General features: G+C 38.7%; 1 protein-coding gene across 1 annotated transcript in view; it reads left to right on the top strand.

Annotated features, from left to right (window-relative positions):
* The window catches only part of COL28A1 (collagen type XXVIII alpha 1 chain), a 174,193-nt gene extending 169,738 nt beyond the window's left edge, over window positions 1–4,455 (top strand). The window contains exons 35-36 of the mRNA XM_053898079.1: window positions 2,257–2,429; window positions 3,749–4,455. Of these exons, the coding sequence (XP_053754054.1) occupies window positions 2,257–2,429 (173 nt within the window). The 3' untranslated portion in view covers window positions 3,749–4,455. The remainder of the gene's footprint in view (window positions 1–2,256; window positions 2,430–3,748) is intronic.
* The last annotated feature ends 10,468 nt before the right edge of the window (window positions 4,456–14,923 follow it).

Raw genomic sequence — 14,923 nt, 5'->3', positions numbered from 1 at the left:
TAGAATGGTCATAGGACAAATTTATGCAATAAGAAAATTTTATAGCTCTTATAATGTTTAGTTTTTTAGAGATTTAGGAGTTTTTTTAATGTTTACTTATTTTTCAGAGAGAGAGAGAGAGAGAGAGAGAGAGAGAGTGCACAAGCAGGGGAGGGGCAGAGAGAGAGGGAGACAGAGATTCCAAAGCAGGCTCCAGGCTCCAAGCTGTCACCGCAGAGCAGGGCTTGAACTCACGAGCTGTGAGATCATGAAACTGAGCCAAAGTCAGACACTTAACCAAGTGAACCACCCAGGTGCCCCATGTTTATTGTTTTTTGTTTGTTTGTCTGCTTGTTTTATTTAAATGCCTTTACAAGGGTACCTGGGCAGCTCAGTTAAGCATCTGACTCTTGGTTTCAGGTCAGGTCATGATCTCCCAGTTCGTGGGTTTGAGCCCCATGTCAGGCTCTGTGCTGACAGTGTGGAGCCTGCTTAGGATTTCTCTCTCTCTCTCTCTCTCTCTCTGCCCCTTCCTGGCTTGCTTACTCTCTCTCTAAAAAAATAAATACACATAAAAAAATAAATAAATTTAAAATGCCTTTACAGATGATTGTGTTCTCATTTTGCCATGGCCCCTACCACTCCCTATTGTCTTATATGTGGCCTTGACTCATGTAGACATTTGAATTTTTGACTCCTAGATTATAGGAGAGAAAAAAGCTAGAACCTAGATTCCAACTCATCAACATATTTTCTGTGGAGTTAGTATCTATAGAAATTAATCATTATATACATCGTTTCTGAAGAACATGCAAGAGAGACAACATCTTTGCCCAAAAGAACTTTAGATTGGTTTGACAAGTTATACAGTATACATTACTTAGTTATTGTTTTTAACAGTGGAGATAGTGAAAGTCTGCTCCTTTCCATTCGGTCTAAGGAGTCTTCATAGGAGAAGGAGATTTGGAGGTTAGTTTTAGAAAATAAAGGAATACAGACATGCTCTATATCTGGGGAAATGATTACGAGAGATGGAGAAAGGACTTGTTTTACAATTGAGAAATGAAGCTTATGGCATATAAACTGTCTCACAGAACACAAGTCTCAGGCAGTAAGTACCTAGTTGGTTTTTGTGGTTTTTCTCACCTTGGAATCACTTCCTCAGTAAGAAATACTAATCAAGACACTAAGGAGTACCATGAAATAAAGAGAGATTTAATGAATGGCTTTCCTATTGTAGTTCTCCTTTGTCTTTTTTTCTTCTTTACAATGGAAGTGTTTCTGAGACTTATTTGCAAATAGACATTAAAAGGTCATGATTTTATTGTCAAGAACTATTCTTTTTATTTATTTTAAAAACTTTTAAAATATTTATTTATTTTTGAGAGAGAGAAAGAGAAGGGGAGGGGCAGAGAGAGAGGGAGACAGAGGATCTGGAAGCGGGCTCTGTGTTGACAGCAGACAGCGCAATGCAGAGCTCAAACTCATGCACTGTAAGATCATGACCTGAGCTGAAGTCGAATGCTTAACCCACTGAGCCACTCTGGCGCCCCAAGAACTACTCTTCTTAAGAGAAACCTGTGATATAAAGAGAGCCCTTCATTTTATTTATTTATTTTGTGGTAACTTATTTTATTTTCATTTATTTATCTTGAGAGAGAGGGAGAAAGGGTGCCTGTGTGTGCAAGAGCAGGGGAGGGGCAGAAAAAAAGGGAGAGAGAGAATCCCAAGCAGGTTCTGTGCTGACGCTCTATCCCACAATCCATGAGATCATAACCCGAGCCTGAGCCAAGAGGCGGGCACTTAACTGACCAAATCACCCAGACACCCCAAGGATTTTCCTTTTCTAGTGGGCACAATTACATGGGATCACAGTGGCACTTTCTAGAGGGAATGTGTACAGAAGGCTGAGATCCTCTTTATTCCAAATGTTAATTTGATTTTAGATCAAGTCCAAAGTAAATGAAGAACTCCTGTTTTTCTCTTGCCAACTAATCCCTGCAAGAGTGTTAGCCAATGAAGGCTCACGGGGTTATGTTTTCAGGGAAATATGCATTATTAATGAGGTTGCATGAAGATCAAAGGAGTATCCAATAGTGGAGTTTCAGGTGCTGGAGGAAATATTTTAAGTATCAGGGAACACGTCTTTAACTTGGAACAATATTTTCTTCCTTGATGTGTTTCTGTGCATGGAGAATAAACTTTACAAAGCTTTCTCTTTTCATCTTTTCAGGGGGAAAAAAGCCTATAATAACATGTATCCTTTTCTGACTCTAGATCCTAGATGCTTGGAACCCCTAAAGCCGGGAGACTGTGGTGAATATGTAGTTCGATGGTATTATGACAAACAGGTCAACTCCTGTGCCCGCTTTTGGTTCAGTGGCTGTAATGGCTCAGGAAATAGATTCAACAGTGAAAACGAGTGTCAAGAAATCTGCATTCAAGGATGAGTAAGTGAATCAACCTCTAACGAGTGTAGTCTGCACACCTAGAAAGAGCTTCTATAATTTCAACACATTCACCCAATACAAATAAAACACCATATCTGAGTACCTACTGAGTACTTAAAATTCACAAGCATAGGTGAGTCCTTACAACCACCCCTAGGATGTAGGTATTAACTACTTTTATAGGCAAAGAAACTGAGGCTCTGAAAAGCTCAGGGACCCCTGGACAGTTACCCAGCTAAAAAGTGGCAGAGCTGAGGATTTGAGTCAGGGATGTGTAACCTCAAGACACAGGCTATCACTACATCACAGCCGGCAATGTAGTTCTGATACGAATTATGTCAGATTAAACACCTGGCCCAACCTCCCAACGTCCCGAGCCCCCACCCAGTACATCTCACTGGTCTCAGTGCCCAACCCCCTTACAGCCCTGTCTATAGCAAAAGGGAAGCGGTAGAAAAGATTTGAGTCTGGGAATCAGAAGGGATGGGAGTGTGTCTGTGCATAGCATGTGGCGAGATCAGAAAGACATCCTGCTTGGGGGAAACCCAGCAAGATGGTGATTATGGGAGATGAGAGGTACTGGGATAGGAGTGAGGTGCTGAGGGTAGTTAGATGTTTGCCTCCCTATCCCTGAAAGTGATTGAGAAACCAATCTGAATGAAAATTCAGGGGTGCCTGGGTGGCTCAGTTGGTTAAACATCTGACTTCGGCTCAGGCATGATCTTGTGATTCATGAGTTCGAGACCCGCATCGGGCTCTGTGCCAACAGCTCAGAACCTGGAGTCTGCTTTAGATCCTGTGTCTCCCTCTCTCTCTTCCCCTCCCCCACTTGTGCTCTGTCTCTGTCTCTCAAAAGTGAATAAACGTTAAAAAATTTAAAAAAAAAAGAAAACTACTTAACTCAAATTTATTAACAATTGTCACTTCTCACTCCTCTAACATGTTTGGTAACAAAGGTAAAAAAAACAAAACTATATTTAAGACAAAAGTTGTAATTTAAACAAAGAAACTCTTTTCACCCTTCCTTTAAAATATGTAAATGAGTCACTCAGTTTTCAGGGGCAGAATGAGAAAGCACTTGATAGCCAGGGACTCGCTGAAGACCATAACGGCTCCGGAACAGGGTATTTTAAAGGCAAGACTTACTCTGAAAACTGAGCCACCAAACTGAAATACGACCCAACAGAGTAACAGAGAATTGGCTCTGTCACTTTAGTAATAATTTTGCGACATCCAGCCCGGGAAGATCATTAATTCTGAGCTGTGCTTAGACAGCATTTTTATATATCATCTTACAACACACTTTTTTCTTCTTTCAGGCCTGTGGCCCTCATTCAAGTTTGGAGATACAAAAAAGGGCAGTCCAGGAAGAGGAAGCTGGAAGAATAGCCATCTTAACAAAAACAATTTTGCGTGGTTTAATTACATTTTTATTATGTAATATTTGAGACCACAAAAGAATACATACGATATACTTGTAAGTTACCAAACACTATAACAAGATGAACATCAGTGAACATATACAGACAATGAACCAGACATAATCAATTCTGTTGAAGCTTCCTGTGTTCCCTTCTGCAATCCCAGCTCCTTGTTCCCTGCCAGGGATAACTCATCTTGAATTTTGTGTTTACCACTTCACTTTGCTATCAGGTTTTTATAGGTAATTTTACATGTAAAATCATTTTTTTTTGTAGCTCTGCACAATACATAGTCTTGCTTATTTTAGAGCTTTATAAAAATGGGGTCATGTTCTAGTCTTCTGCAACTTGCTGTTTTCATTCAATATTATCATTAATCTATATGTTTTACCATATCTAAATGTATTCCTAAGTAACTTATTATTTAGGTTTTTTGAGCTTTAGAACATTTGTTTCATAATATGTAATTCTTTGCAACTTGGTGTGTCAATATAATTCATAGATGTCCATTTATGTTCAAAGTTGCATCATATCTGTGGGCATATATCACAAAATATGTTTAACCATTGCTTTGTCTATGATTAAACTGTTTCCATTTAATTTTTCCCCCTGTTCCATCAGTGTTGCTACAAATGCTCTTATGTAGTTTTGGGTGTACGGGTACCAGTGTTTTTCTAGGGTATATACTGGGTATAATGATGGAGTTGTTGGGTTCCAGGACATATAAACATTCAAAAATAGTATATTATACCAATTTTTCCCCCAAAGTGTTTTGAACCGATTCATTATAAATTCCCACCAGTTGTGTATAAAAGTTTCCACTGTTTGATAATCTTGTCAACACTTAGTATTGTCAGACTTCTCTGTTTTGCTAAAAGTGGGTGTAAAATGATATCTTGTTTTAATTTGACTTTCTCTGGTGGCATCTAACCTTGTTTGTTTACCATCTGGGCTGAGGCTTCTGTGAAATGTCTGTTGATATTTGGAGAATATTTTTCTATTGGATTGTTTGTCTTTTCCTTCCTTATTTAATTTCTGGAGTTCCTTATAGATTCTGATATTGAATTCTTTGTTTATTATTTGTGTCCTCATATCTTTCTAAAAGCATTCATTATCATTTCACATAAATTAATATCTTAGAAAAAAATCTTCATTTAAACAAATTCATTTAAAGTCACATCAGACTCTGAGCACTGGGAAATTTTAAACCCAGCTTTAATCAGGCTCTTAGAATTGCTAACAATCCTTAGAGTCTTCTAGTCCTATGTCTCCACTGTTGCTTATATCCTTCAGACAAATACTCTAAGTGACTGGGTCGTTATGGGGTGAACATTTCTGGTAGGACAATTATCTCCTTCTGAGGCAGCCCATTCTTTAGATAACATTGACTCTCACGGATGCAACTTGACCTGGATGTCTCCTTTCATTCCAACAGCTCCTGCTCTGACCTTGTGGAGCCTTTCAGATGGTTGTGTTCTTGTTTTAAAAGAGTTGATCTGTGCTCCTTCATTCTGGGTGCTTTGGTGGCTTCCCTTATTTCCATGGCTCTTTTGTCATTTTGACAAGCTGAGCATGTCTTTGAGCTTGGGACAATGTTCTTGGTGACTGGTGTATGAGCGAAGGGTGAACTAGCACATCCTCATTCTAAATATGATGTTGCTATAAAATATAAAAAAATCTAAGATGGCTTCCATGTCAATAGAAAAGATGGGAAAATTTCCTTCTGTCTTGGAAGCAAAAAGAAATAGGAATTATGCAGCAGGAATTCTAAGTAGTAAGTAGGACTATGGATTGTAAAGACAGCAAAATTAAAGACTTCTTTTCCTATTTCTCTCTGAAATTGACCAGAGGGTTCAATTTTATTTTTGCCATCCTTCAAATTTGCCCTTAAACTCCATACTCATGATTTCTTGACATTATTTTTAAGAATTGATGGAATTTTCCAGTTATTCTCTCCTTAGCATATTAGTTGGTGCCATCTAAAATTTATCATTTCAGAGTTTTACCTCTCCTACATTTTAAGGAAGGATGCTATGGTTTTGCCAGTATCTGCAACTTGGTTGGGGTTTTTCTCAAAGTGATTCTATTATGAATAAATCACTGCTTGGGCTTGTTTTCAACTGTTTAAAACATTGAAACATTCTCCTCCTTAAAATGCTTTAGGGTTTCTCCATCTTCGAGACACAGAGAGTAAACCTTCCAGTGTAGTATTTGAGGGCCTTCAGGACATTTCTGCTAGTTACATTACTAGTTTATTTCCCTCTGGGTTCTTACACGTGTTCTTCAATTCAGCTATAGTCAAACATTTGCTACTTTATGAGCGCACCATTTATTTCCCTTTGGAGTATTCCCTTCCTCACTGCCTCCCTGATGGCATCCCTCTCTCCCTTCTTCACTTACCATTACGGAATGCATTTCGTATCAGTAGATAAAGAGCTACCCTAGGTTTAAGTGCTTCACAGCTGCTTGTTTTATTTAATCAATTCATCTTTGGTGGGCCTTTAAATGTTCCCAATCTTTTGCTATGACGACCAAAATTTCATTGAATATTCTTGTATACCTTTGTCTTTGTGTAAGTATATTCGTAAGGCAAAATAGGACATATAGAATCTATCGAATATATTCATAGGGCAAAATTATATGGAAAACTGTAAAGACACAGAGAATGTACTTCTTAAAATCACTTTAAGTTTTTTCTTTTAATCCCAGTATAGTTAACATACAGTGTTATATTAGTTTCAGATGTGTAGTGTAGTGATTCAACAGAGAACGTACTTTCGATAGGTATGTCAAAGTGCCCTCCTTAAAGACTGTGCCAATTTATATCCCTCCAGCATAGGAGTGTGCCTGTTTTTTCACCTTCTCACCATCATGCAGTGTTATTAATTATTTGATTTTTGTTCATTTGATGGTTAAAAATGGAATCTCACTTTTGTTTTTTTTTTTTCAGTTTTTTTTCAGTTAAAAGGATGTTTTTATTATTTTATTTTTATTTATTTTAACTTGTTTTATTTCTTATTTTTTTAAATTTACATCCAAATTTGTTAGCATATAGTGAAACAATGATTTCAGGAGTACATTCCTTAGTGCCCCTTACCCATTTAGCCCATCCCCCCTCCCACAACCCCTCCAGTAACCCTGTTTGCTCTCCATATTTAAGAGTCTCTTCTGTTTTGTCCCCCTCCCTGTTTTTATATTATTTTTGTTTCCCTTCCCTTATGTTCATCTGTTTCATCTCTTAAAGTTCTCATATGAGTGAAGTCATATGATTTTTGTCTTTCTCTGACTAATTTCACTTAACATAATACCCTCCAGTTCCATCCACATAGTTGCAAATGACAAGATTTCATTCTTTTTGATTGCCGAGTAATACTCTGTTGTATATATATACCACATCTTCTTTATCCATTCATCCATCGATGGACATTTGGGCTCTTTCCATTTTTGGCTATTGCTGATAGTGCTGCTATAAACATGGGGGTGCATGTGTCCCTTCAAAACAGCACAACTGTATCCTGTGGATAAATGCCTAGTAGTGCAATGGCTGGGCCGTAGGGTAGTTCTATTTTTAGTTTTTTAAGGAACCTCCATACTGTTTTCCAGAGTGGCTGCACCAGCTTGCATTCCCATCACTTTTGTTTTAATCTGTATTTCTCTTTCTTTTGGAGGGAAGAGTTGCTCCAACTACAGCTCCGCATGTCCACAGGAGTATGTATGGAGAACAACAGCAAAGGAAAGCAAAAGTCTACATCATTTTCTATAGTGGAGTTGAGTGCCGGGGCTGAGCTGTCTGGCAAGCATGGCTAGACCATGTAGCATCATTTGGTCCTAGTTAATCCTAAGCAGTTTCTAACCAAATGCCACCTAGCACATTTTTTAGTGCCTTGGGGAAGTAAGCAGAAAAAGACATTCATTCATTCATTCATTCATTCATTCATTCAACTGTTACTTACTGCCTACATGCACCAGGAAACATCTCTGCATTTATGAAGCTTATTTTCCAGTGGAGGAGAGAGAAGAGTCACATAAATGTCAAATTGAGATTAATCTGTAAAATACTGTGATGTGCTTGGTACCATGAAAGAGGTAAAGAGGTCCATTGTGCTAGAATACATAGTAAATACAACAAGAGAGAGTAAGCCTCCAATGCTATAGAAGATTGTAATTGTTCATAATTATTCATTCTTTCTCTGTCTTTGCCATGCTCCCTGTGGGTAGGGTGTACTTTCCCACACACTTGACTTTGGGCTCAGCTACTGACTTGCTTTGGCCTATGGAATGTGCACAGATGTGAGGGATGCCAGGACTGTACTACGTGCTTTGGCCTGTGCCTCTTGCTCTGGACCCTCACCAAGAAAATAGCATGCCTTCACCTTTATTTCTGGAAAAAGAAGATGCAGAGAGCTGAAATGAGCCCAGGCAAGCCCAGTTGGACCAGGCAAAGCTAGCTTAACCCAGCTGAGCTAGAGACGGCTGCAGTCCTCATGTCATGTAAACAAGAAATAGATGTTTGTGGTCATCTGCTACTTAGATTTTGGATTGTTTGTTACCACTGTAAAAGTTGACAAATACAAATCCCTCCTCCCAGGCTTGCCTTGGGTGTATGGACAGCTGTAGCTGCTGGCCCAGCTGACATGAGTAAGTCTGTAGGAGACGGCTGGGTCTCTTCCCTTGTAGGAAAAGGCTCTGACATGCCTACTGTTGCAGTTTCTTGAAAGAAGAAAGAGAGAGAGAGAGAGAGAGAGAGAGAGAGAGAGAGAGAGAGAGAGAGAGAAAGGGAGGAAGGAAGGGAGGGAGGGAGGGAGGGAGGGAGGGAGGGAGGGAGAGGGAGAATTTTGCTTCCAACCAAGATGAAGTAACAGGGACCAGATTTACCCTCATTCCTGAAACAACCAAAACCAGACAAAATATAGGAAATGATAGTTTGCAGAACACTGTAAATCAGTCAAGGAAAAGCAATCATTCTGGATAAGCAGGAAAGAAAATGGAGTAAGTCCTGCAATTCCCCCTCTTTACTGATTTGAGAGCATTTCCAAGTCACAGTGCAAAGAGGGAGAATGAAGGCAGAAACTGACAGACTCCCCGGGGCTGAGTGAATGAACTGAGAGTCCAGGAAGACCAAGGGGACTAGAATTCTGAGGAGGAAGACAGAATGCTGAAAAAGAGACAAGTTCACAGAGGGGGAACTTGGGAGATCTGTGGAGGGTTCCCCTTAAGTATTCATCTAAGAACTGATGCATGAATGCATATGAGGAAACTACCCAAAGCTGGAAACTGAACCGCCTGGAGGACCTGAGGCAGCAGGTGCCTGGTGCTAACAGTGGGCCAGAAAACAGTGCCCGTCACACCAGCCAGACTGGAAAACCTCAAGATTCCCAGAATAGTAGGCAGAGTCCATATTCTGGGCCATAAAATAAGTGCCATTAAATTTAAAAGAACTCAGATCATACAAAGTATGTTCTCTTATCGCAATGAAATTAAATTATAAACCAACAACAAAAGTGTATTTTGAGAAATCTCAGAATATTTCCAAACTCTATAAAACCTGTCTGTATCCAAGGGCCAAAAAAGAAACCAAAAAGTAATTACACAGTATTTCAAATTGAATGAAAATAAATATACAATGTATCAAAATGTGTGGGCTGCTACTAAAGCAGTGGGAAATTTATAGCACTAAATGATTACCAGAAAAGAAGAAAAGAATCTCAAATCAATGACTTAAACATCCATCCTAAGAAACTAGTAAGGAAGAGCAAATTAAACCTAAAATAAGTAGAAGAAAGGAAATAGTAAAGACAAGAATGGAAACTAATGAAATAGAGAGCAGAAAATAAGTGAGTATAAAGTTATCAAATTGTTTAATTTAAATAGATGCAGTTCATTGCATGTCAATTATATCTCAATAAAGTTGCTAAATATTTTTAAAGTGTCTTGTCTGAAGAGAGAGAGAGAGAGAGAGAGAGAGAGAGTACATGAGTGAAAGTGTCTGGAGTGGAGAGAGCACATGAGTACAGCCTGAGTGAGAGAGAGAACTCTCCAGAGACTAGAAATTCCTATGTGTTTGGCATTTTAATGTACATTGTCCCTGTCTAGAAGTAAATGTAGCTACTTTGGTGATGTGTGATCACACAAGTTAATATCCTTTATTCTTAAGGAGAGAAGCTAGGGGGTTCAGAGGAGGGTATGCAGAGGTTCCTTTTATACTACTTAACCCATAAATGAGCTGGCTTATTTCCTGTGACAATTCCAAGTCCTTCTGAACCCCAGCTTTACTCCTGTTGCCCCCACCTCTGTTAATGGCATTGCCATGTTGCCAATCTTTCCCATTTATTTTCTATTCCTTACCTTCCTTTCATATTTCATAAACCATTGAGTCCTCCCAATCAGACCTCAGAAATTTCTCTCAAATCTACGTCCTTTCTCTACATGCTGGCTTCTATCATCTTTGAGTGCTCTCTTTACTTGTTTTAGTTGTCATGTCAATTAACACTTCATAGAATCATTAGAAGTATTCTAAGCTATAAGTCAGATTATTTTCAAAGCACTACTTCCCATTACCTTCATGATGAGGTCCAACCTTCTCAGCAGGGTTTAAAATCCCCTTCACAATGCAGCTTCATGCTGCTCCATCAATCCCTCCCTACCTTATGCTCTAAGCATTCTGCTTAATAATCCCATATGTACAAGTAAGGTTTGTTTTTGGTATTTTTGCCTTTGTGTCTTCATACTTTCTGTTTCCTCTATCTCTTCTCCACATGGCAGACTCCTACAGATTCTGTAAGACTTAGTTTTAATATTATATCTCTGATGAAGCCTTCCTCAGCTCAGAAAAAATGGTCCCCTTTTGTTTGACCCCCAAATAATATTGCCCTAGTGCCATCTACTAATGGCACAAGTGAAATAACTAACTGTAACCTGGGACCGCAGACTTGGATTTCTACAGTGGTTTGGGCTAGGCTGTCACAGAAATGCTAGCATAAAAAGGGAGTAACAGGAAGAAAGAGGGACTAAGTAGGTCAGAGTTTGTAGTACTACCTTTCTTGGAACCACTTAGAGACAAGGACTATTTGTAGAAATATAGCAATAAAAAATAAAGAGTAGCCATTCTCTTAGAATTAGAAGCATGATCTATGTTCTGGGCATTTAGATGCTTGTACTTATTAATCCCACCCACCTGACAAAGAAATAATTTACTTACTGAGAGAGGGACATGTATTGTTCCAATGGAGACTATAAACAGGCATTTAAAAAATATATTCATTTATTTTGAGAGAAAGAGAGAGAGAGGCAGAGAGAAAGGGAGATAGAGAATCCAAGCAGGCTCTGCATGGTCAGCACAGGGCCCAACGTGGGGCTTGAACTCACGAACTGTGAGATCGTGACCTGAGCTAAAATCAGGAGTTGGACACTTAACCAACCAAGCCACCCAGGTGCCCCTAAACAGGCATTTTTATTTTTTTATTTTTCTTGAGCATTCTTTATTTTTTTTAATTTTTAAATTTTTTTTCAATATATGAAGTTTATTGTCAAATTGGTTTCCATACAACACCCAGTGCTCATCCCAAAAGGTGCTCTCCTCAATACCCATCACCCACCCTTCCCTCCCTCCCACCCCCCATCGACCCTCAGTTTGTTCTCAGTTTTTAAGTCTCTTATGCTTTGGCTCTCTCCCACTCTAACCTCCTTTTTTTTTTCCTTCCCCTCCCCCATGGGTTTCTAAACAGGCATTTTTAAATGGGGCTCATGCACCAGGGACAAGAAGGAGAGTGGTCACTACCTTCCACTGGCCAGTGTAGCCAAATGCTAATTGAAAGCCCATGTACATTTTTGTTTGTTGGTGTGACTAGTACAATTCATTCTAATGAGTATCCATCACTGTGGGAAAAGCCACATGGAATAAGAAGAAGTCGGAAGACAAGTTTCTTAATTCAACTCTGTTAAAAAATTTTTCAACTGCTTTATCTGGTTTGTTTCATAAAGAAAAACTATTTTAAGACAATGAAGTTTTGAAACTCAACTCTATAGTAATATTTATATTTCCAATAGCAAAGGCTCTGGCGAATGATTTGTAAGTAGAGTTTCGGCACAAAGAAGTGGAAAGTTTTTCCGTGGTATATTTGTTATCTGCACTTTCCTAGAACTGTTAGTTCCAAATTAGTGAATATCTCTCTTAAACCTGTTTTCCAGTACAAATCCTACCCTTCCACTGGTCATTCTGTTTTACATAAAGCTTAAATGAGTTTCCAAAATGAAGGAGTTTTCCATTATTTTATTTTGAGAAAAGCTTCCCAAATTAATTACTACAGGATATTGAATGATATACTTTGGTTTTCTGAACCATAAAATATAAAATAGTCATGAATGCATTAAAAGCCTTGAGTAGGTTTCCAGTATTTTCTGTGTGCTTTCTTTAGTTTCCACTTCTACAATGGGAAATCTGTGGGTTTTGGGGCGGGGGGCGGGGGGGTTGGTCAATTCAAACAACATTGTATAGCCTTTAACAGGGAGGGCTTTTTTATTCTCTAGATTCTCATCATTTTAGAAAGAATCTGTATCTTCCTAGAAGAGTTCTTTAGTAAATATATATTCTTTTTTAAAAAAATCAAAAAAATATTTTTGAACCTATTTAAAACTAGAGAATTTTGTTCCTGGTGATAGGGTGACTTTAGTTGGACCAATCCTCTTTCTGGGAACAATGAAATTGTTGAAAAGAGTAGAATAAATTTCTTTAAAGCATCAGACTGCTAATGAGATATTGAGCAATAACAAGGCTAAAATCTAAGTGGAAACAGGATATTAGAGATGTTAGTAGAACATTGGAGCTAGTTTTGCCACACAACACTTATTTCATACATTCTGAAAGAAAACATATAGGTGATAGAAACCATCTACAAGATTAAAAATATACCTAATTTCAACAGGCCAAGAAAAACTTAATTTTTTTGTATTTTCTTATTTAATATGTGCCATTTCTTAACCACCTATAATGTAGTTAAATTTGATGAACAAAACAGTGTGGTGATTGTCATGTGGTCATTAAATAATGTACGTCTTCAATTTTTTAATAGAAGTAAAATTATAGGGGCATCTGGGTGACTCAGTTGGTTAACGGCCCAACTTCAGCTCAGGTCATGATCTCACGGTTTGTGAGTCTGAGCCCCATATTAGGCTGTGTGTTGACAGCTCAGAGGCTGGAGCCTGCTTCCGATTCTGTGTCTCCCTCTCTCTCTGCCCCTCCCTTGCTCATGTGCTCTCTCTCTCTGTCCCAAAAATAAACATTAAAAAATTTAAAAAAAAATAAAATTATAAAAGAAGTAATAGTTGTAGAAAAGAAAATGAATGCATGGCATCTCTAGGAAGGATTATAAAGTGGAAAGAGTAGAGGCCCAGGACACACTTCCCAAGTAACAGCAATGTTAGAGGGTTGGAAATTAAAGAGAAGCCTGCTGAGGATCCCCAGAGGGAGAGGCTCAAGAGTCACAACTGAGGTGTCTAAGCAGAAAAGCCAAAGGAGAGTTACTGGTGATAAATGCCATTAGGAAGTTTGGTAAGATTTACATCAAGTGTCCACTACATTTAATGACAGGATGGTCATGGAGATCTTGGCAAGAACACCCTTAGAAGAGTGAATGTTTGGGCTGAAGCAAGATTGAGGTACCTAAACGAGAGAATGGGAAGGAAGCAAAAACAGGAAATGTAGTGTAGTCTTTCAAGTAATTAGGTAGTCTTTCAAGTAATTAGGTGGGAATTCAGAGGAAAAAGCCTAGATGGTAGTTGAAAGGGGATAGAGGCTATATCAGTTATTGCTCTGTAACAAACAACCCTACAACTGAGTATCTTAAAATAAGGATTTATTACAACTTTTATGTCTTTGGGTAAGTTGAGTGGTTTTTCTGATCTGGGCCTGCCTGGACCCACTCATGCATCTGGGGTCGGTTGAGGGCTAGCTGATCTAGAATGGTCTTAATTATAGTTTAGAAAGTTGGTTTTCTGTTGGATGGGATGGGGGAGGTACCTGGACCATGTTTCATCATCCAGCATGCTAGCTTACATGGTGATGGGAGGGTTCTAAGTCAGAGCACAAACCTACAAGATCTCTTGGGGCCTAGTCATGAATTGGCATTCCATTCTGCCACATCTCACTATCCAAAGTGAGTCACAAAGTCAGCCAAGATTCAAGATATGGGGAAAGAGATTTAACTCTTAATAGGAGGAGCTGCAAAATCCCATTGCAAAACCCACTGGTAGGGGTAAAAAATTGAAGCCATTTTTTGGCAATCAATCTATCACATGGGATGAAGGCTTGTTTTTATATTTGTTTTGTTTTTAATGGAACAGACTTAATTATATTTAAATGATGTTGGGAAAGCTATATAGAGGGAGAAGTCAAATATATGAAGGGAAGAGATAATTCCAAGAAGGAAGTTTCTGAGGTACATGGGGAGCATATGATCTACAGCACAAGTGGAAGGATTAGCCAGAGATACCAGTTCCATTGCAACATGAAGGAAAGAGAAAAAGATGGGTGCCAACAGAGAAATGTATTGATTTGGTGGTAGAAGGTTGAGTGAATTTTGTCTAATGGATCCTTTCAAATGAGAAGAAGCAAAATAATTTGTTGGGAGTGAGAGGAGAGGTGGAAAGCCTGCATGTCTATGGATCTAAAAGGGAAAGTAGAGAAATAGTAGGTCTGGTTGAGATCAAGACCATGGCTTTGAAGTTTCAGCAATTAGCATGGTGTTGTGATTTTCTCCAACCACATTAAGGTGCCTAGGTGCAGGCTGGTATGAGACAGACTATTAAATTCATCCAGTGTCGAGATTTTGTTAGGCCAATGAACTGGAAAGACAATGGAGTAAGGATGTAGTAAGAGAGTGGTAGATGGCTCATGAAATACAAATCAGACTGAGAGAGAAGAAAAAATGGAAAGTAGCTGTATTAGTGTGCTAGGGCTGCCATAACAATACTATTACCTGGGAATCTTAAATGAAGAAATTTATTTTCTCACAGCATTGGAGGCTAGAAGTCCGGGATCAAGGTGTCAGCAGACTTGGTTTCTTCTGAGGACCCTCT

Source organism: Panthera pardus, unplaced genomic scaffold, assembly GCF_024362965.1.
Source record: "Panthera pardus isolate Hobbes unplaced genomic scaffold, ASM2436296v1 HiC_scaffold_8, whole genome shotgun sequence".
Classification (NCBI taxonomy): domain Eukaryota; kingdom Metazoa; phylum Chordata; class Mammalia; order Carnivora; family Felidae; genus Panthera; species Panthera pardus.
The sequence above is the reverse complement of the archived record's forward strand: the minus strand, read 5'-3'. Positions and strand labels throughout refer to the sequence as shown.